The sequence below is a fragment of the Gymnoscopelus microlampas genome, assembly GCF_963454915.1.
Source record: "Gymnoscopelus microlampas genome assembly, chromosome: 10".
Taxonomy (NCBI): domain Eukaryota; kingdom Metazoa; phylum Chordata; class Actinopteri; order Myctophiformes; family Myctophidae; genus Gymnoscopelus; species Gymnoscopelus microlampas.
In genome coordinates this window covers 39,938,247-39,962,541 of record NC_139947.1, presented here as the reverse complement: position 1 = coordinate 39,962,541, position 24,295 = coordinate 39,938,247, and the positions used below count along the sequence as shown (strand labels likewise).

Below are 24,295 nucleotides of genomic sequence, written 5' to 3'. Positions count from 1 at the left end.
TCTCCACCACCATGGTGGCGCGAGGGCGAGGCCATGTGCAGGATCCCAATGACAGACGGCTGAGACCAATTTATGAATTTCTTGACAATGGAAACAACAAGATGGCCATCCAGCAGGCAGATAAACTGCTAAAGAAGCATAAGGACCTGCACTGTGCCAAGGTCCTAAAGGCCATTGGACTACAGAGGACAGGAAAGCAGGATGAGGCTTTCACTTTGGCCCAGGAAGTTGCCACACGAGAAGCAACTGATGACAACTCATTACAGGCTCTGACTATGCTGTACATAGACATGCATCGACCCGAGTTGGTAACTAAGCTCTATGAGGCTGCGGTCAAGAAGGTCCCTCTAAGTGAGGAGTATCACTCCCACCTTTTCATGGCCTATGCTCGTGTGGGGGAGTACAAGAAGATGCAGCAGGTAGGAATGGCCCTCTACAAAATTGTTCCCAAGAATCCCTACTACTTCTGGTCTGTCATGAGTCTGGTGATGCAGGCAGTCTCGGCAAAAGATGAGAAGATGGCCCAGACCATGTTCCTCCCCCTGGCAGAACGCATGGTGGAAAAAATGGTCAAGGAAGAGAAGATTGAAGCGGAGGCAGAGGTGCAGCTATACGTTATGATCTTGGAGCGACTCGGAAAATGTGTAGATGCTCTCGAAGTGATCAGAGGCCCACTTGGGGAGAAACTAACGAGTGAGCTACAGAGTAGAGAGAAGAAGTGTATGATGCTCTATGAGCGACTACAGCACTGGCCAGAGTGTAATGCTTTGTCCCAGAAGCTGTTAGTCAAAAATCCAGATGATTGGCAGTTCTATCCCTCATACTTTGACTCTTTCTTCCACCTCATGGACCAGTCATGGAGCCCACCAGAGGAAGGGGACCAGTCTATAGAAGGCACAGTGCATCACTCTGTGGCTGAAGTGGTGAGGTTTGTGGAGGACAGAATTAAGGGGGAGGAGACCAAGGACTCGCATCAGCTCAGAGGCCCTTATCTAGCCCGTCTTGAACTAATACACAGATTGAGAGAGAGTGGTTGTCCTGAAGGCGGCCAGATAGCCGAGCCCTTAGAGCTGATGGTGCAGTTCTTTAAGATGTTTGGAGACAAACCCTGCTGCATCACTGACCTGAAAATATACCTGCATCTGCTCTCCCCTGACCAACATGTTCAGTTTATTAACCGACTGGGGGAAGCAATTCCATTGGGGGAAAAGGCGGAGGATGGCTTTGCATTTCCAGGTAATATCAAAACACTACAGACACATTTATGTTTGTGTCAGCTGAGCCGTTTGCTTGGACTGCACCACCTGCTGGACATAGAAGGAAAACTGCGGCTTATCAGAGAACTTAAAGCTCATTACCGTAATGGGCTACAGTTTGGAAAGACAGCTACAAAGACGGAGTTGCAGTTCTCAGATATGTATTGTCTCATGGCAGCTCATGTATACATTGACCTATGGACAGAGACTGGGGATGGGAACATGGCGTGGCAGTGTTTGGGTGTCCTCCTGGAGGGTTTATCTCACAGCCCCTCTAATGCTCAGTTCAAGTTGTTGTTGCTGCTCTTATACTGTCGCCTAGGAGTCTTTGAGCCTGTAGTGGATCTGTATTCTAGTCTGGATGCTAAACATGTACAACATGACACCATTGGGTATCTGTTAACGCATTACGCAGAGTCTTTGGGTCAGTTTGCTGCTGCCTCCCTGTCCTGTAATTTCTCCCTCAGGTTTTTCCACTCTCACCAAAAAGATATCTCTGAGTATATCATCCAGGTGTACAAGTACGGAGCGTTTGAGAAAATCCCAGAATTTATTGCGCTCAGGAGTAGGCTCAACCAATCACTGCACTTTGCCCAGGTCCGCACTGAGAGAATGCTGCTGGACCTTTTCCTAGGGGCGGACATTGTGTTGAGTTTGGAGGAGAGTGTAAAGGCCATGGGTTTGTGTCCAGAGGAAGATGACATTCCCTGGGCTTGTATGAGAGACAACAGAGATCTCACCGTCTTTATCTGCTGGGACCCTCGGGATCAAACTTTAACCGAGGAGCACCGACGTCTGTCTCTGGAGGAGGAATCGGTGTGGCTGAGGATACGCTCTCTAACACTCCGCCTCATTGCCTCATTGACCCTGCACAGACACATCCCGTTACAACAGAACTCAGAGATGGCCGGTGAGAACGGAGTTGGAGACGAGGCCTCCATCCTCCGTAGCTTGCTCTCCCAGCTTGAAAAGACTCTGCAGACTGCAACTCAGATATCAGAGAAATGCACACAATATCCATTCCTGGGCCCCACTCCCACACGTTTGGTCTCAGCTCTGTCCAATGGGAGCTGTCAATGCCAGGCTGCTGCCTTCCAGTTATCTGTCCATCTACAGGAGTTGGAGACTGTTGGACTCAATGAGTCATCAGAGCTTCAAACCCAGATCTGTAACGGTTTCAAATCATTAATAGCACAGCTTCAAGAAATATTGAATAAATGCAAAGGAGATTTATTGGAAACAAAAGACCGAAGATTAAAAACCAAGCCCTCGTTATTAGAAAACCTTGTTTTCTTCGTTGAGACTGTGAGCATCGTCTTCTGGGTGGCCAGTTACTCTGCCAAGGTCCTCCGACCACTCAAGACAAGCCTACAGAAGAAGAGAAAGGACACCAATACCACTCTGCCAGCAGTCGTTTGTGGGTTCCAGGAACTGAGGGGCAGCTTGCAGGAGCTACTTATCCAGGCTCTGGAGCATATAAAGGGACAGGAGTCCGGTATATCAGCTGCCATACTTGCCAGTCTCACCTTGGAAGGGGACACAGATGAGGAGATGTCGTTTACCAGGTCTGTTATGGACAAGGTGCAAAGCAGTTACCTGCGCTCGCTGAGAGAGGTTGGAGATCTGCTCAAGAAGAGAAGAGAAACTATAAAGAACCTCAAGATCTGAATACTGTCAAATAACCCTAATTGAATCATTTTACCTCCAGTATCACTTACTGGTGCCCCCACAATACCGTCTGTCAATCTCACCAACACATCTGATATGAGCAAGGCATATCTGCTTTGGTTCTCCCACGGCACATACCCCATGAATTACCTCCCCCCCCCCCCCCCCCCTCAATCATATTTCATTTTCCAAGTCCAGATTTCTTTTTTTCCACATTCAAACACAAACTTGAAACATTTGTAAGCCTTTAAGCACAGAACCTTGCAAGTTACTCATTCATTTATATAGTAATATAAGAGAACATTTGGAGTAGTATGATATGTAGAAAGATTTTAGGCTACTTTAATTAATTATCATACACTCTGCAGATTTAAAGAACATAAGCTACCAAAAAGTTGGGTAAAGTAAATTATAAAAACAGTCTTTTGCTCTCGCTGTTTGTCCGTGAAGAACAGTACAGTTTTGAGACTAGTTAATTGTGGTCAGTTACCAGACAGTTATAATAACTTCTAAGTTATAATCTTGGTAAGAGAATGTGTTCTTACTTGGATCTAGGTATGTTTGGAAGGGGCTCTGAGAGAGGACACACATGTCTCTCGCTCTCTCTCTCACACACACACACACACACACACACACACACACACACACACACACACACACACAGTCTCTTTTTCTCATTTGATGGCTGCTTCACCCCATCCACCACACCCCGCATACGCAAGCACACTTAACCACTTAAACCTTGTAGACTTGGTAAAGTGGACCTGAGTTGTCTCTGTACTTGTCTGTCTATACCAAAACTCTTTGCCAGATATAGCCGATCTACAAGCTCACAACGTTTCGTGTTGCGACACGTCGTGAGCTTGTAAATTGGCTATGCTTGGTGAATGTTACCCCCAGAATATGGATGCTGGGTTTCAAGTGGTTAAGCATAGGGAGCCAGTATGATGTGTGCTGCTGAGCACATAGGTGATGCGGGAAACAACATGACACACCGTCAGTGACTCACACACTGAGGCAGAAACATGTGATGTGAGAGAGTGCGAGACAGACAGAGAAGTAGGACTGTTTGAAATGACGTCATTTGAAAGAATGGCGATAGAAAGTGACATCGTACCCCAAGGCTTATTGAAAAGTAGAAAGTGATACAACCATTGTAAGCAAGGTATTACAGTGATATTTTGTGTACAGTCTTTAAATTCAGCAGTCATGTTATAAAAATGTGTTTTATTTTTGTAACTAAATTTTGAGAAGACAAAATAGTCACGGAGCACTAGATAATAAGAGGTGACGGTGGTAGAGAGCGAGAAAGACAGATGGTGTGATAATCTAATTAGAAGGTGGTGACAGAGGTGTAGAGAGACAGGAAAAGCAGCGTTGATGATGATGAGAGAGATGATGGAAAGAGCTATAGAAAAAATATACGTTAATATGTGACATGCAAGATAGGTGGTTAAGAGAGGGAAAGAGGATGTGAAGAGAATGAAAGAAGGGATGAAGAGGAGACAGACGAGAGCAAAGAGATGGGTAGGAGACTTTTAGGAGAGATGAGAGGAGGAAGGGAAATGGGTTCTCTACCTTTTCATAATGATGACGCTTTGTGAATAGCTAATCTTACAGTACAGATTTAACTGAAATTAGCCATGTTTGAATGTCTAAACTGTGAAAAACAGGAAGGTGTTAAACTGTGAAAAACAGGAAAGGAAGGTGCAACGCTTTCATGCACATCAATAAGACTATTTATTGTAAAAGATAAAACTTAAAATCTGGCCTGACCAATATATATAGATTTATTTTTTACAGTAGGTAGTTTATGAGTGGAGTGTCTTGCACCCCCTTCCTTTCCTGATTTTCTGGTGCCCTTAAAAGGTTGTATAACTAGTATGTGTCCCTGTCTCTCCCCCACACACACACACGCACACGCACACGCACACGCACTACTAGGTGAGTCATTATTGCTGTGGACTTATTCTCTGCAAACTTTGTAAAACACCAGCTACATTGTTAAGTCAGGGCCAGGCCAAGCCAAAACAGCATCCATCCCAGCTGGCTCTGTAACATGTAAATAAACCATCGTTTCACTTCCTGATGCCTTTAAATATTGCTGATGGCAGTCACGTCATCAAAACCTAGTACACAGTAAAATCCTTAGTGTTTAACTCGGAGTGCTCAAATGTAACCAAATGTTTGGTTTTGTACTCTTGGAGATCAAATGCATAAATGAACACTGTGGATTTTACTGTGTAGACTAGAGAGAGACAAAGGGTGGCAAGGCAATAGAGGGAGTGAGATGAAGGGAGACAGAGTGAGAATAGAAATGGGTATATATAATTATAAAGACTAGACAGTGTTCAGGGAAGCTAGGTTGTAGTTATACTGTGTGCAGAGAGACAGATGTTCACTGGAAGCGGGGAGGGCACAGCTGGATGTAGTGACCTAATTGTGTGTGTATGTGAGAAAGAGAGACGCAGTAGGATATGAGTGAAACAATTGTTTGCCTGTGTGCTTGCTTACAGAATGTGTGGTTTTGTACTTTTTTGTTGTTTCTCCAATTATCGATTCTCAGCCAATTCTGTAGAATATTGCACTATGTCGTAATACAAATTGTGATGCATGATGTATCTTGTATCAGGATATGAATCGTAATTTGAGTGTTACCCATGTATACCGTAGTTATACATGTTTTATCAAAAGACCTGTGTGTGTGTGTGTGTGTGTGTGTGTGTGTGTGTGTGTGTGTGTGTGTGTGTGTGTGTGTGTGTGTGTGTGTGTGTGTGTGTGTGTGTGTGTGTGTGTGTGTGTGTGTGTGTGTGTGTGTGTGTGTGTGTGTGTGTGTGTGTGTGTGTGTGTGTGTGTGTGTGTGTGTGTGTGTGAGAGAGAACAAAATGAGAGACACATACAGACAGCAGCTGACAGGTTCTAACCCTGTCAGTAATGCTGACTAATGATCCATTAATTCCCTAAATTTCCCCAGAGTTGTCATGAGAACAATACAGCAGAATAGAAAATAATTGAGCCCCTTTCACCAGCTAAAACATGAATACATCCATACGTTTGATTGTCAAAGAGGGTGTTGCTGTAAAAGAGCTTTGTCACTCCACAAAACTTCCCTGAGCAAATAAAGTTTAAAGCAACAGAAAAGCCTTTAGACACACACACACACAAACAACTAACTGTACAAGCAAATGCACACACACTCACACGTGTGCTAATGCACACATTATAAACAGAAAACACACAACTGTACACTACACGCACACACAACATAGAAACCACACACTCTTTTTCAAACACACACACTCATAATACTGTACGTATATGCAAATGCACGTGCGTGCGTGCGCACACACACACACTCACACACACACACACACACACTATATAGACAGAAAACATACGTGTGTGTGTGTTTACAATTTAGGCATTTAGCAGACGCTCTTAATCCAGAGCGATATACAGTAAGCAAGGACAACACAAGGTAATACATCAAATGCATAGAAATCATAATTGAGTGATGTGAATGCACTGCTAACTTCTATGTATTTTTGTATGTGTATCATCTGTTTTGGTCCATATCTTGAGGGATGGGTGTGCGTGTGACTGTAGTTCAGCAGCACATGGTCGCACTTCAGCTTGCGCTGTCTCTCTACTGCCAAGACTCTTACAGTGCTTCCTCCTGGCCACACATGGCAAATGGGTATTATTTGGGGACTTAGGCTAAAATGTAGCAGAACTCAGAGCACCAGTGGGCCCTAGTGACAAAGAAGCAAGTAGGACCACTGGTGTGTTAGTCTCGCGTAGCCAGACCCCACAGAAAATGAAAAACAGCGACCTCTGCTGTTTCTGATTTTGTCTGTGGGGTCTGGCCGGAGGCAAATGGAAGACCAGTGCGCAGGGAAACCGGGGTTTGTGTCTGCCTTCAGCGCATCACTTCCGGTTGGTGCGACTACGTTTTCATTCCCACTAACAATATTTCTACATGGAACACTAACACCACTTCTCCCAGAGAACATGGATGGTTTTGGTTATAAGCCCACTTGTTTCTATGATGAAAGAGTAATTTAAAATGTGAATATCTTTCCGTGGTTTTGTCCGCTCCGAGGACGCTATTGCTAAATTAGTTTCGGCTAGTTTCGAGGGGGGAAGGGTGGATGGACACGTGAATCCCGCCCACTACATTTGATTGGGTAAAGCGCGGCCTGCTTCCTGATCTGAAGGCACGCCCACTTGTAGCCAATGCGCACACGTTATGACGAACCTCTCCGACAGATTCCACCGCAGGGCAGAATCTGTTCTTGAGAGATTACTGGTGTGTGGACGTGCCCTAACTCCTTTCAACCAATGTCCCAGCTATGGGCGGACGAAGGTCAGCAATGAATGGCAACCCATCCAGGAAAAGGTCACTCTGAACAAAAACCATTGGTGTTTCTCACACCTGGCTCCGTGCTGCATGCCGCTATATTAACCATATTTTCTGAAGGTATGGGAGTAAAGGAAAGGTACAGTAAGTGCTTAAGCTGAATTCATACCAGTAGAGGCAGTGATTTACAGTATATCGCTAAATCTTTCGCAAAATGCAATAAAATGGGTATGAGTGACACCCTCATAAATAAGTGAGTTGTGGTCCAGGGAGAGCTCCGCTGCTCCGAGCAGCTTAAGGCAGCAGAGCTCACAGACAGGTGTTCATCTCTGGCAGCTTATTTGAAAATGGCCTCTATACATTTTAGGTATGAATTAGGCCACGCTGCGTTTGTTATCAATACTAGTTCCGTTTTTTGCTGGCTCCACCTCCTGCCGTGGTGGGGAAAGTGGCAGATGTTCCTCTCCATAATAAAGAAAAATCACACCTTGTGTGAAGGAAGCGGTGCCTTTGGGGCGGGGCTTAACTCATTTCATTTCGTCCCTATTGGTGGTCTGAGTCCACTTACCAAAGTTTTACTTGGTAGCATGCTGCAAACTGGAATGATGGCTGTTTAAAGCCCAGCCAATGGGCAGACAGAGGGGGCGGGGCTTAAGTAATTACAGTTCGTCCCTATTGGTGGTTTTAGTCCATGTACAAAATTTGTACTCCCTAGCATGCTGTGAACTTGAGTTATGCCTGTTTAAAGGCCAGCCAATGGGAAGACAGAGGGGGCGGGGCTTCAGCAATTCATGCTCGTCCCTATTGGTGGTCTAAGTCCACATACCAAATGTGGACTTGGTGGCATGCTGCAAACTGGAGTTATAGCTGTTTAAAATCCCGTGCTCATCCCGTGCTTGGGGGTCCCTGGACCCCTCTTTGATAACTTCAGCAATTCATGCTCGTCCCTATTGGTGGTCTAAGTCCACATACCATATTTGGACTTGGTGGCATGCTGCAAACTGGAGTTATAGCTGTTTGAAATCCCGTGCTCATCCCGTGCTTCCACGGACGGACGGACATAACATACGCTGGGGGTCCCTGGACGCCTCTTTGATAACTTCAGCAATTCATGCTCGTCCCTATTGGTGGTCTAAGTCCATATGCCATATTTGGACTTGGTGGCATGCTGCAAACTTGAGTTATAGCTGTTTGAAATCCCGTGCTCATCCCGTGCTTCCACGGACGGACAAACATAACATACGCTGGGGGTCCCTGGACCCCTCTTTGCTAACTTCAGCAATGCATGCTCGTCCCTATTGGTGGTCTAAGTCCACATACCAAATTTGGACTTGGTGGCATGCTGCAAACTGGAGTTATAGCTGTTTAAAATCCCGTGCTCATCCCGTGCTTGGGGGTCCCTGGACCCCTCTTTGATAACTTCAGCAATTCATGCTCGTCCCTATTGGTGGTCTAAGTCCACATACCATATTTGGACTTGGTGGCATGCTGCAAACTGGAGTTATAGCTGTTTGAAATCCCGTGCTCATCCCGTGCTTCCACGGACGGACGGACGGACATACGGACAAAGTCAAGCTTAGAGCGGTTGGCACCGCTAAAAACATCACATGGATGCAACTGGGACGTATCATCAGTGTTGTAGCCTGGGGTCGACAGGTGTTTCGGGTCTCGCCCAGGTGACCCAATCCGCTTCTCCGGAACTACTCTGCCGGGACTGGGGAGGAGATGGCACGTGGAGGGATTAGGCTCTGTGGATGGCCTCCTGGCCGGGCTCCTCCTTCGTCTCACCAGGTCCAGGACCTGAGCCTTGCACCAGACTCCCCTGTTCCAAACATTTCATTCTGGCATGATGGTTTCTTGCGCCCCACGGCCCTCACATAGCATTGTATAGCCTAATTGGTCAGCTGCTGTATCAGCCCTAGGGCTGCAGCAGACCAGTCAGCACAAGCTCAACACCCTCTTGATCCTTTCATCACCCCTTCACCCAGAAATCAATGGCTGGATATGGGACAACAAAAAGTATCATCATATATGTAGTTCATACTATGCTATTTTTTATTATGTAAAATGGTGTATTCCCTACAACATTTTATATAATAAAAATAGCCTACCATATGTCTATTATATTGGAGTAGATGTATTCCCCTACGGGCTGTACCTCCTACAGTAAGTAAGAGGATAGGCTATCAGTCTGTGATACTAAACCTGTAATGGAGTGTAAAATGACCTGTCACCATCTTATCCAGCCTGCTTGTAACGATTAATTATTCACACACACACACACACACACACACACACACACACACACACACACACACACACACACACACACACACACACACACACACACACACACACACACACACACAGAGAAAGAGCACAAGTATTTCATTGCATTGGAATGCACTGTTTTAATGCATATGACAATAAACACACACACTCACTCTCTTTCTCTTTTCTTGTGCTCTCTTACTGGTGATAAGACTACTTTAACATAACATAAATAACTGTTTGTGTGTGGCTGTGAGTGCGTGCGTGAGTGTGTGTTCAACCTGTAAGGCACTGCTCCCAATTCTCCTGTGTGTGTGTGTGTGTGTGTGTGTGAGTAATTCTTAATTCAAAAGGACAATAGAGTGGCAGTGCTCCAAATCTATCCACCACTAAAGCACCACTCACACAGAAACATTTCCTTGCACAAAACCATGATCTGACTCTTAAGGCAGATAAAATGCCACACGATAAATGCAGGCTAACCCGAACTATAAAGTGATGCCCTAGCTACAAACACACACTGACTGACACACAGACAAACACTCAAACAACCTCTAATAAACTCAGATTTGAAAGTATTTCTAGCAAGGAATTCCCTTTAGCTGTGTGTGTGTGTGTGTGTGTGTGTGTGTGTGTGTGTGTGTGTGTGTGTGTGTGTGTGTGTGTGTGTGTGTGTGTGTGTGTGTGTGTGTGTGTGTGTGTGTGTGTGTGTGTCAGTCACACACCACCTTAGATATAGACCATATGCTGTCCTAGTACTCACTCCACTGTGTTAATTCTTCAAGTCAGTTCTTATGAATGAAGTCCATGACTCCATGACTGTCTATTAACACACAGCCTCATTGGCTGCTGGCTCAGTAAGGTGGAATCTCATTGGCTTATGTTCACTGGGATGTCCGGATGTGATTATTCACCACACACACTGGATAATCCTTGGGGTAGTGATAGCCCACAGCAATTGGTTAATCCCAGTCGGGGGTAGGCTGATTCTGTGTTGTCATTGGTTAATCGGGGACAGAGAGGGAGGTGTTAAACCGGTGTGGTGTCATGTGTGTTGCTTTGGCGATGCCGGGTTTCCATGGTGATAGCGGCCATCTGGTGACTTTAATGACCAGGGACTAATGGCTTTCAGAAATGCACGCACGCACGCTCGCACGCACGCACACACACACTCAACTGACATCACTACTAGCCGTAAGGAAGTCGGTCACAAGTCAGTCACTATTTTCTCCACATCCTCTATGAAGCAAGCGCCTACTGTAGGCTTATTAGATCAGGATAGAGCACAGTAAAGCCATTTTAAATGTGTATGTGCGTGTGCGCGTGTGTATGAAATACTGAGTCTGCTTCAGACAGACCTGTATTAACTATATTTGCACACGGAGGAGGATGTTGGCATGTTGTCTGTCTCTTTCTGTCCTACTCACATAGATGTGACAACACCTCTGTCTTACTTTCTCTTCTAATGTCACTTCTGTCTCTTTCACTTCTGCATATTGGCTCAACTCCACACAAAGCACCCTCAAATTGGCCACTGGCCAACCATTGTAGAGACCAATCATCAGGTCAATTCAATGATATTAGCGTCACTGTCAAGGCCCTGCACATACACAAGGAATAAATGGGTCCCATTATATAGGGAGTAGAACTTGGCTGCTGCGCCTCTCATTGAATCATGCTTTAGCTTAAGGTGACTCATAATAACATCATTAACCCAGTGACTGAATGTAGGCGGGAAGCTCTTCTTCCAATTAAGTAAGAGTAGCCTTCTTGCCAGTAAAGTGGTGAAAAAAAAGCAACTACAGTTGACTGTTTACTATTGAGAGATGTATCTGGAGGTGTGTGTGTGTGTGTGTGTGTGTGTGTGTGTGTGTGTGTGTGTGTGTGTGTGTGTGTGTGTGTGTGTGTGTGTGTGTGTGTGTGTGTGTGTGTGTGTCCGATTAACCCATTAAAACCAGGAAAGCATCTGTCATTTTAGATTTTAGCTATATAGCAATATACGTTTTTTTTAAAAACTCTTACGATTTAGAACAGTGGTTCAAAAAAATCACAGATCACAGAGCATCACTTTGTGCCACACTGTGAGCTTGTACATCTGCTATAAAAAAAAAGTGCTTGAAACATTTTGAATAACTATGATTTTTTTTTTAACACAAATCTTCTCTTCTGGAGGGGTCCCTGGCACAAACCCTTTTCAGATGGTCCTTGGCACGAAATCGTTAGAACCACCGATTTAGAAGGCATTTGTAGAATCGGCCTCAGGTCTTAATGGGTTAATGAGTGTGTAGGTGAAAGCCAGGTTAGCCTCCAACCACTCACTGGCCCAATCCTTGGTCTAAACACCAACAAAAGGCCTGCCTGGTCTCAGACCGGCTCCAACTCATACACTATTAGTACAGGACATTGTTCCATTTCAAAGCCTCCTACTCTACAAATATGATGGCTATGAGTGCCCTCTGTGTGAAATGTACACCACAGATAGTGCTGGACAACCTATCACCTTATTTATGGACCAAATGTTGATACATATTTGATATGCTTAGATATTGTCACATTTCCTCTACACGTCTTAATCGTACAGTGTAACATTGTACCTCCATCTGTCTTTACTTACTGCAAACAGACTTGTCAATAACACTGGTTTAATGGAAGCACCGGAGAGGAGAGGAGATTATTTTGGCAACACCATTCCCCTTTCTTGAAAGGCACATTAAACCTAATTTATTCAATCCACTTTATTTATAGAGCACATTTAAAACAACAGCATTGAACCAAAGTGCTGTACACTCAGTAACAAATATTTACTAAAAATACTACACAATAAACAGGGGAAAACACATAGACACATAGCCTAATGGAAACAGCAACACTCAGTCTGAATCATCGGAAGCCAAAGAGTACAAGTGAGTTTTCAAACTTGATTTAAACACTGGCAAGGTTTGAGATGCTCTAACATGGGGTGGAAGATTGTTCCACAGTTTGTGCGCTACAGCGGAAAATGATCCATCCCCTCGGGTCTTCAGCCTTGTTTGTGGGACCAGGAGAAATTACTGGTCAGTACATCTCAAGACCCTTGTAGGGTTATTGGGAGGTAGAAGCTCTGATATGTACATTTGTGCCAACCCATTTAAAGACTTAAAAACAAACATTAAAACTCTTAAACTGAATCCTGTAACGAACAGGGAGCCAGTGGAGGGAGGCAAGAATCGGGGAGATGTGATCATACTTCCGTGCCCCTGTTAAGAGGCGAGTGGCATCGTTTTGGACTAACTGTAGGCGTGACAGGACGCCAACATTAACTAGTGCATTAAAGTAGCAGTAGTAGTTATTCCATAACTTTAATACAAATCTATATTGTATGTTGATTTGTACAATATACAGCATATTGGTGAATTCAATATTGCCACACTTTAACCACAGTGAGTTCAATCGTCTGCTGCCTGCAGTGCCAATAAAGCTGTTGGTCTGACTTTCAGTCAACGCCCGTCAGAATATCAGGCTGGTTGACTGGTATGAATTTCATACCAGGCACCCAACTGATGTATGCAACTGGTGCATTCCAGCTGTAAACTGGTGACTTACTGGACGGTGAAAAGTACTACATCAACAATGCCCAACAACTCTGCCGAAGTGCCCTTGAGCAAGGCACTAAACCCTGCTAAAGCTCCAGGAGTGCTGCCTGCACTGCAGCTGATGGAGTGCTCTGAACTCTTTGGAGTAATGTGTTTGATTTATGGAACTGTGTGTATATGTGTATCTAGGCACATTTAAATACCATGTGTTAATTGATCATAAAGTGATCCTCTTCATATATTCCCCATACTGAAATATGCATTTATATACAGTATTTCAAATATGCTTATGTTTAATGAAATTATATTTCTGAACTTGTATAATTTATCCTACATATGATCTCTAAAGTATGTATTCATTTGGGGGCATTTTTGTATGTTCAGAAATGGCAAAGGAATGGCAAATTCCCTTGCGTATATATTTGAGCTATAGCTGAACTAGTTGAACTGTAGTTCAAGACTCAGCAGACAGTCTAATAACACTGTGGAAAATAAAAGCTGTAGTCTCAGTTAACACTTCTCATTTCTACTTGCATTGCAGTTAGCTGTGGAGCTTTCTGTTGTTTGTATCTCACCAGTCTGGTTGAGCTTACCATGCTTACAATAAGCTCTCTAGAGAGAGAGAGAGAGAGAGAGACACACACACACACACACACACACACACACACACACACACACACACACACACACACACACACACACACACACACACACACACACACACACACACACTCTGTCGACTTAGTGCCGTTGTATTTGTGTTGGCTGGCTGAGTTGACTTCCAGTAACCTCCTCAGACCAACTCCTTACTTGGCCTTTTTACACGGCTTGTTCAAGGTGGGAATGTACCATGCCTTGCTGTTTTGTTTAGAAGGTACAGACACAGAATGGGGGACATTGTTGTATGGCTGTTAAGCTGGCAGCGGATGCACTGTAGGCAGAATCGACATAGGGACGGCCAGCAGAGTAGGAAAGGTGTGCGATGGCTTCGGTCTGTGCACCTTTCTGCCTCAAGCCACTCCCTGCTTGCTTGCAGTCATAGGTACTGCAGTATGAGGGAATACAGTGGACAAAGGGGGCATTGTGTGCCCACAACACTCACTTTATTTCGTGTCAACTAAAGTGACTAAAGCAAGTGTGCAGTATTATTATTCCATTTTATTTTCATTTTAGTATAGTGCCAAATCACACAAAGTTGTCTCAAGACACTTTACATCTAGAGCAGAGACCCAGTGTTTTACACCCTCAGCAAACATTTGGTGACAGTAGCAAGGAAAAACTTCCATTTAACAGGAAGAATTCTGAACCAGATCTTGGTTGGGCAGCCATCTGCCTCAACCGTGTTCGGGTGAAAGAGAGAGAGGGGGAGAGAGACATACAACATGAACTTAAACAACAACAATAATATCAGTAACAAGTATAATGACAATATTTATAAGTATAAAAGTCTGCAGCCGTATTCTATGAAACCTTCGATCTTCAGAAGCAGGGGGTCTGCAGTCATGATCCATGGGAGCCTGAGAGACTAGCAGTATTTGATATGGTCATGTGGATGAAAACGATTTTAAAATAACAAAAAAATCTTTTAATCTAAAATCTTCTAACCTTTTTTCCTCTATCTGACAGGTGAGGTGCTGAGCGAGCAAGGGAGTGAGAGAGTGAGTAAAGGACATAGAGAGAGGCAATGGATCAGCAGAGACAGAGGTCTCTCTCCACGTCAGGAGACTCACTGTACATCGTTCTGGGAGTCGACAAGAATGCTACACCAGACGAAATCAAGAAATGTTACAGGTAAGTTAACACACACACACACACACACACACACACACACACACACACACACACACACACACACACACACACACACACACACACACACACACACACACACACACACACTGCACCAGAGGACATCAATAAATGTTAGAGATAACACACAGAGTACAACAGCAAACGTTAAGGAAGATTCATGCCTTCATCACATCCAGACTCGACTACTACAATAGCCTCCTATACGGTGTCACCACTAAGGTTCTCAAGAAACTACAGTATGTACAAAACTCTGCCGCCCGCCTGCTCACTAGAACCTGATTCAGGGACCACATCACACCAGTCCTCCATAACCTCCACTGGCTCCCAGTCAAGCACAGAATAGATTTCAAAATACTAATCACCGTCTACAAGGCCCTCAACAACCAGGCTCCCCGCTACCTCTCTTAATTCCTCCAATACTACGCCCCCTCCCGCTCCCTCAGGTCGGGTGATGCCAACCTCCTTGACAATCACAGGACAAAGAAACGAACCTGAGGTGACAGGGCCTTCACGGCCGCCCCCTCCCTATGGAACTCACTCCCAGCTCACATCAAAGCTGCGCCCACCCTCGCCATGTTAAAACCACACTCAAAACCCACAGACTTGCATTCCCTACCTAATTCCCCCTTTTTTTCCCTTTACTGATATGATAGCTTAATCAGAATAAAAATGCCTCATGTAGCCTAAACACTTAAATTGGAAGAGACTGGTCTAATCTGAATGATTTTCTAATCTATTTTTTTCCTAATAAAGTTTTTATTTTGTTTTCGGTTTTGTAAAGCGACTATATAGCGATTATAAATTGTATGTATTATTATTATTATTATTATATTGGAGCAGCTCTACCTGCAGGTGCTAAGTAAACAAGACATGACTAATGTTTAATTTTATTTAATCTTTAGCCCTAAATATTATCTGGGGACCTCTGGTAATTCAATTTATAAATGATCTCCTGATGTCTGTGTTTTGTGTGGCGCATTCACGGGACAAGCAAAGTCGGTATTTTACTTGAATTTACCAAGTTATCCTCAAAGGTTCTATTTGTACACTCTGAATTAGCGTACATTGACAATCATCTGATCGAAATCATTCAGATTAGAGATTGGACCAGTCTCTTCCAATGTAAAGGCCTTTGCAGACAGGGTGCGATTGGTCAATCAGTTTTTACCGCAAGCGAAAAGACGCACGGTTCGATTGAAGAAGAAAAAACGCACCGCCGCAGCCACTTGCCGCACGGCAAATTCGGAGCCGGTGTGCATGAGGTCATAGAGAACCATGTGTTCTTTTAAAAAATGATATTGTCTGTTTTTTCCGTGCGAAAAATCGCACCCTGTCTGCATTCTGCAAACGCCTTCAGTGTTTAGGCAACATGAGGCATTTTTATTCTGATTAAGCTATTATTCCCATAATTACATGCAATGTCCATGCTGTGTAGAGACATGAGCCAAATTTGCATCCAAAATGATGTTAACTCTCATTCATAATTTCCAACGTAGCCTGCTAAAACCAAAATTTGACCCTAAATGACTGCGCTGTCGCAATGGACTACTATTATCCGATGACCTCAGTGTTTGCTGAAATATGGTAGGTAATTTACCCTGGAATTATTACAAATTACAGACTTGGCCGATTCACACTGGATTAAAAAATACAGATGTCCTCCGTAATTATTACAACCACATAATACTTATCCCTGGCTTTGATCAGAGTCATGAAGTCATGACACATAAATGCTACACCAGAGGACGTCATACATTTTACAGGTAACTAAGGCACACAGAGTTATTGGTTTGAGCCACTAGAGGGAGTTAGAGTGCTGATATGGACTCTTGACTTTCATCAGAGACCCGTATGGAAGACCTGAGAGTCAACTTGCGTTGGTCACAGAGTGCCTTGGTATTGTTTGTACCACTGGTCCATTTAAAATCAAGCAGGACGTATTGGTATTGTCTGTACCACTGGACCATTTAAAATCAAGCAGGACTTCTTGGTCTTCTTTGTTTTTATGTGCAGTATACCTACCTGTTCCACTAAAGAGCACCTGTTGAGTGAGCCATTGGATCCATGCAGCACTTCCGAATATAGAACAAGGAATTTATTGCCATTGGATCCATGCAGCACTTCTGGCTATAAAACAAGGAATTTATTTTAAAAGGAAGAGACGCCAACGTCATTTTCTCTATCCTGCAATTCCAGCCGGCAGATTCGTCGCACTGGGTGACAGACTCACACCGAAAGTTCAGTGAAATAACATTGGAGCCTATGAAAGCCGGCTGGACAGTTTATGAACACTAACACTATTGAGAGTGAGACCTTTTATAAAATACTCTGCTCAGGAAAATAAACATATCACAGACATATCACACCTTTTTTTCTGCTGTGTTGCTTTTCGATGAGTACACTGTATCATTTTATAGAGGTATCTAAAGAGCACAAAGTATTTTTCTGAACGCCCAAAGTATCGCAAGACTGTCCCCCATTTCCTGTCTGGCAACGAAATCTCACGATACCTCCGAGACAGAAACGATACCTGCCGCTGTTTAGATGCCTCAATAAAATGATGTACTGTGCACATCAAAAAGCAAGTGATTAGAGAACAACCTGTGATATGTCTTCTTATATATTCCTGAACCGATTATATGACAAAGGTCGCAATTGTTCAGAAATAGTGTTTGTTCATGAGCTGGTTCAGCCGGCTCCATCCACTGCAATGTATTTCATCGAACTTCCAGTGCGAGGTTTGCCACCCATGAGTGTCATGGCGTATCCCCGGCGTCCAGCACAACTTTTCCTTTCAAAAGGTTATGAATGAAAACAGTTGTTGGAGAGAAGAGTATTAGCTCCACCCCCTTCCCCTCCCTGACCCTGTCCCTCCACCCCACCCTCATTTCTTCCTCTAACTCCTTTCTTTCTATCTCTCCCTCTAATTCGTCCCTCCATCCCTTCCTCTTACCCCCCCTTCTCTCTCTCAGGAAGCTGGCGTTGAAATTCCACCCAGATAAGAACCCTGACAACCCGGAAGCGTCTGAGAAGTTCAAGGAGATCAACAACGCCCACGCCATCCTGAACGACTGCACCAAGAGGAACATCTACGACAAGTATGGCTCCCTGGGTCTCTACGTCGCCGAGCAGTTTGGAGAGGAGAACGTCAACACCTACTTTGTATTGTCTTCTTGGTGGGCCAAGGTATGTGTAGAGGAACGGACGGAGGGAGGGACGGATATAGATAGATTAATAGATTAATAGATGGATGGAAAGTGTTGAGAGGAGAACGTCGGCACCTACTTTGTACTACTTTGTCCTGCTGGTGGGCCACGGTATGGATAGAGAGACGGATGGGTGGATGGAATTATGCATTTATATAGCGCCTTAAGCAAAAGCGCTTTACATTCACCTATTCACGCACATATTCACATAGCTGATGGCTGTAAACCATACAAGGTACCAACCTGCTCATCAGGAGCAGTTAGGGGGTCACAGTCTTGCTCAAGGACACTAAAACAGGGGGAGGATTGAACCGTAAACCTACTACCTTACCTAACTTAACCTAACCTTACGATTCCCGATGGAGTGAAAGCGGGCGATGGAGAACAAAACTGGTGTTCATTATGCATAGGAGAAAGTTTGATACAGGCTTTCAAAATAAACGTTTCTTTGGAAGAAGAATATGATGACTAACTAATAGCCTTGCTGATAAGAACCATGGCTCCTCTTTCATACTCATCTCTTAAGGGGATATTCAGAACGTGATCTTTCTCTGCAAAGTTCTAATGCTTAAAGTTATGCTCCTTCATACAATGAATGGGCTTAAAACGGTTAGATTTTGGCCTGAACTAGGCTTTGTTGAACTAAAGAACTAACAATAAAAGTGTTCATTTGGGTCCATTTGGTTATATTTGTACAATCTCAGAGTTAAATTAACAAAGGATTTTACTGAGTAGATAGGCAGGCATGGAAGGATAATGGATATAAGAATGAATGGATTAAAAAAGGACAGAGTATAACTGCTTGCTTTTTGGATAACGTTGACATGCACACGTTTGTGTCAATTCACATCCACTCTGAGCGAAGGCACACTGGCCCTCATTCATCAACGCAGCGTATAAACCGGCGTATATTTTTCCATATATTCGGCCGTACACCAACGTCGAAGTCACATTTATCAACGCATCCTACACAGCTGATCCGAGCGTACATTGGGTCCCAGCGTTGATAAATGTCACGGCTGAAAACAAGCATCATTTAAATAACACGCCCTTAAATATTCTCGAAACACCCCGATTTTACGACATGAAGAACCAGAATACGACCAAAGAAAGAGTTTCGCTGGCTCGCCTCGCCTCGCTGCCTGTCAAGTCACTCACACAAACACACACACGCACGCACGCACACATGCACACGCCTCTCTCTCTCTCTCACACGTATATAACTCTCTATGACATAACTCCATACCATAGGACAAGCTACTGTAAGTTTGTAGACCTCACTGTCAATGAAAAGATGGTCGGGAGTCCCGACCGCGGGACTCCCGACGCAAAAGCGCTCGTATATTTTTGAAAATAGCAGATCTACAAGCTCACAACGCGTCGGCTTGTGAGCTTGTAGATTTGCTATTTTCAATGCAGCCAGATCTACAATCTTATCTGAATGACTGTTAAAGCAATTTGTTTAAATTACTTTATAAAATGTTATATTTTCACAGGGATTATTTATTAGTGTAGATATACTTTTAGGAGTGGATTATGTGTCTAGATGCCTGTCAGACAGTCAGACAATGCTGCTCCGCAGGTCTAGGATGGAATAAACGGGTGCAGCCAACGTCAACAACTGGTCCCGACCAGACGTGAGATTTCAGCGTACCGTAGGATGAAGCCCACGTCAGGATATATTGATAAATGCCGAAAGGTGCGGTGATCTTGCCGTACGCCCATTATTTGGGCTGCACCGCGTTGATAAATGAGGGCCATTGTCTGTCACCAAACGTCTCTTTGTCTCTATCTCTATTCTTTACCTATACCTTTCTCTCTTGTCTTTTCCTGACCATTGTTAATGTACTCACATTCAGTGCCGTTTTAAAGTCTCTCTCTCATTCTCTCTCTCTCTCCCTCCCCCTCTCTGTGCCTCCAGGCGTTGTTCATCTTCTGTGGTGTAGCTACCGGCTGTTATTTCTGCTGTTGCCTGTGTTGCTGTTGTAACTGCTGCTGTGGGAAGTGTAAACCACGCCCACCCCCTGATCAAGAGCCTGAGTTCTACGTCTCACCCGAAGACCTGGAGGCTCAGATGACCACTGATGAGAGAGGTGCGCGCGCACACACACACACACACACACACACACACACACACACACACACACACACACACACACACACACACAGCTTGAAAGTAACTCCTGCCAAATACATGTTAAATTTGTTGTGGAAGGTAACGCTGTCATGTTAGTTTTCCAAATTGGTGGGTGATTAATGACGTTTTAAACTGCATGTCTGAAGGTCACTTTCTAACACTTTCTAACACTTTTTTAGACTTTCACAGTCTAATTGTATAAGCGTACAATTCCCATGAACATGTGTAATACCTTTGGCTTTCTCAGATGCTCCTTGACTCCTTGACAATTCTTGCGCACACATAAACATACGTAGTACATAGATACACACATACATACATGTATACATACTGTATATTATACCTACAAACTGTTACTGTATAGAAATATAGTATGATGTATAAAGTTGAGTTTCTGACCATGATCCAGACAGTGTTAGTAGGAGGCGTGCATGCGGGTAACAGACACTTTTTAAAGAAAGACTGGGAGCCACGCATACACACACACACATGCATTTTATTTCTCTAGGTTTTTTGTGTGGCTGGAAATAATTGTGTGTTTGTCTTTCCAGACGTTACGGGGGAGCCAATCATGATGCAGCCATCTTCAGCCACAGAGACGACCGGGCTCACCTCTGACGCCCATCACAGCTACCGCACTGAATACTAGACCTAGACACACACACACACACACACACACACACACACACACACACACACACACACCACAGCTTCCGCAGTGATGCATATTAGACATACACACACAAAATAAACATTACAGCTGCCACGCTGATGCATACTAGGCAACCACATACAGTGCTGTTTCTAGCTTTTTAGGAGCTCTATGAAAAATCAAGTCAAACATGCAAATTAAAAATAAACAAATTAAAAACATCCTGTTGCCCCAAAAGGCAATTCATAAAATAAATGTGGCCATCACAAAGAATTAGCATAAATAATGACACCAGTATCCTCAAAATGGTGCGAATTATTGACAAATTATTTTAACATTGTGTACAGAATTCTCAAATCAAACAACTTAAGTATTCATCATGAACAACTTTCTTTTTGGACTAGTAGTCCAATGAAAGACCACCAACAAAGAAAAACATTCATCAAAGAGCCTCCACAACCAATGCCTCCGCAAGGGCGACTGGTATGGTATCACTAATGTTGATCAAACTTGATTATCGTCGGTTGCAACACTTAAAAACTAAATCGCCTGACTATAAACAGCCCTATAGTCTGATGATTTAAATGGATTTGCTTGCAAGATACCCCTGTTCCCCTATCCATTCCCCTTTGATTTGATTTAGCACAGTTAAAAGGAGACATGAAACTAAATGGCTTGTATAAGGTCTCTACCTACATATTATAACACAAAAATAACTGAATAAATTAACAATAGAAAATTAAAAAAAAGTAACATCCAGGTTGTGAAATTGGCTCTGAATTTAAGATGTTTCCGTCTTAATAACAAGTAATACAGAAAATCAGCTCTTGCATCTTTTTCTAGTCTACAATAAATGCATTTGTCTTAAAATGTGTAGGTGCTGTAGATTAACCAATGAGGGAGCGCAGGGTCCCCCTGGTGGCTCTGAAGGAGCTATGCAACCATAGTCTGCATAATATAGCAAGAAACGGCCCTGTATGTATACACATAACAGCTACCACACTGATGCAAACTAGACACACACTTCACAGCCATTGCACTAATGCACGCTAGACACACACTACATAAACACCCATATTCATTATCACAGCTGCCGCACTGATGTATAATGGACACACACACATGAACTAACACGCACACATACCATAACAAGACTAGATAATCAGTCGACAGACGCTGACTGAACCAAGGAATATTTATCATCTACACAACACACACATACATGCACACAATCAATGTACAACCAAACCAGCCAACTGTCTCTTTGACAGTCTTCACAACTGTCTTGTCAAACTGTAATTAATTGCAAATACACACTCATACACACACATACTTCTTGGCCTAGTAACACATATTACACACACGCACATAAAACATGCACATATTTCTTTTCTCCCATAGTGAAATTTGTAAATGTGAGGTGAGAAAATGGGAGCCCAACCAAAACTGTTTTTTTGGGCGCTGATTCAAATATTGGAGAGTATGAATATATTGGCTAATATTCTTCATACATATAAACACATTATTTTTGCAACAATCCCTCAATGTGGTTATTGTGTATACACACACACACACACACACACACACACACACACACACACACACACACACACACACACACTGAGCCCTTTTATTATTTACTGATTCTCTCTAGTTTTTGATTGTGTGTGAGGAAGTTAAACTGCTGTACATGTGTTGTAAACTAAATGTTAGACTTTTAAGTTGTTAATCTCCAAAACCCAAAGTGTTGATTCTTGTTCTTCATGTCTCTCAGTAGATTAGTTTTTCATCTTTTTGTTTTGTTTTCTTATTATTTATGAGGTTAATGAAGGGAGGATATTGACCTATTCATATCCAAAGTTTGTTTCTGTGACAGCAGCTCTCTTAAATCGAGGGTGTTCCCGGTAGTAACCGTAAAAATATAAACGACAGCAGTTTACATTCAAACTGTTCGTTTAGCCTTTTTTGTTTATTTATTTTTTAAGAAGACACGTTTACTTGTCAAACGTGAATAGCAATCCATCACTCCTGAGACCTGTATGAGGGGGGGCTGTGTTGTATCATTACGTCATTTCATTGTTGTTTTTAGTAAAACAAGGAGGCAGTTTTTTTAACCATTATATTTGTGTGTCAATTCAATTCTTCATAACAGCTGTGTCCAGTCATGCGCTGTAGCGGTACGAGTGTTTGCAGCTTTTCATTCCAACCAAATGCGTAGTTACCTGGTAATTCAGTTGCAATTTGTCTTTGCAACGTTCTAAAGCTTAAATCTATGCTCTGTCTTACGATGGTATCACACCGTTAAAATAGCAGACCTACAAGCTCACAACTAGGGATGTCCGATATTATCGGCCTCCCGATATTATCGGCCGATATTAGCATAAAAATTGATATCGGGAAAATATCGGTATCGGTTTTTGAAAAACATTTTTTTTTTTTTTTTTTTTTTTTGCTTTATAAATAAGTTACAGGAGTTCTTACTGTATATGGTGTGTGTGATATGAAATTTGAGCTTACCCTAATCACAATAATCCCCGCATATATCGGTATCGGTTGATATCGGTATCGGTAATTAAGAGTTGGACAATATCGGTATATCGGTTATCGGTAAAAAAGCCAATATCGGACAACCCTACTCACAACGTGTTGCTTCCACAAGCTTGTACGTCAGCTATTTTTAGCTAGCGACACGGCCGTGCCACAAAGTTTAAATCAGGCTTGCAACGGATTCGTCCCTCCCTCTCACGAATCTTTGGTCTGAACTAGGCTTAAAACACTTACTTCTACAATAGACGAAAGAGAAGGTGCCTGATGGATCAGCCAGTTAGAAGAAAGAGGTATAATGTTGCTTGGTTGGAATGATGGGACACCGCTGTTATAAATCGATTACTTTCCACACTCAAATATCAAAGTGCAATAAAAGCTGAGAGAGAGAGCATCCTTCATTTTATATTTCTGTCTGCCGTCCTAGACCTCTAACCCAATCACGTTCTGCATTGCTTTCGACTGAATTAATTGTTTTCCCCCCACTATCTTTGATGTTTGATTGATTGTCATACCAGCGTGTTATGCGAATATTGACCAATGAAATGCCACTTCTATAACCCCAAACCCTCCTCTTTTTATATATATACAGTATATATATATTTCTTTCTCTTATCGACCAAACATGAAGCCGTGTCTGAGTGAAGGAAGTGTATATTATTAATACACAACTGGAAACAAAACACTTTCTTTTTAGGAAAACTGATGAATAAAATATTAAGAGAGATAACTAATGAGAAATGACAATAGTGCAAATATAGTGATCAGATGATATCGAAGCATTATTTTATTTATTTTATTTTTGCTATCTTTTTAA

The 24,295-nt window shown here is 43.1% G+C and overlaps 2 protein-coding genes across 2 annotated transcripts in view; both read left to right on the top strand.

The window, feature by feature from the left end:
* The window catches only part of dnajc5ab (DnaJ (Hsp40) homolog, subfamily C, member 5ab), a 31,777-nt gene extending 8,723 nt beyond the window's left edge, over positions 1–23,054 (top strand). The window contains exons 2-5 of the mRNA XM_084070377.1: positions 14,754–14,918; positions 17,912–18,125; positions 20,067–20,238; positions 20,834–23,054. Coding sequence (XP_083926503.1) covers positions 14,812–14,918; positions 17,912–18,125; positions 20,067–20,238; positions 20,834–20,931 — 591 coding nt within the window. The 5' untranslated portion in view covers positions 14,754–14,811 and the 3' untranslated portion in view covers positions 20,932–23,054. The remainder of the gene's footprint in view (positions 1–14,753; positions 14,919–17,911; positions 18,126–20,066; positions 20,239–20,833) is intronic.
* On the top strand, positions 12–2,924 carry LOC311054218 (N-alpha-acetyltransferase 25, NatB auxiliary subunit-like; the record flags this gene model as incomplete). The annotated part of the gene is made up of 1 exon (XM_084070096.1): positions 12–2,924. The coding sequence occupies one exon, from the start codon at positions 12–14 to the stop codon at positions 2,922–2,924; it is 2,913 nt and encodes a 970-aa protein (XP_083926222.1).
* Positions 23,055–24,295: the final 1,241 nt, after the last annotated feature.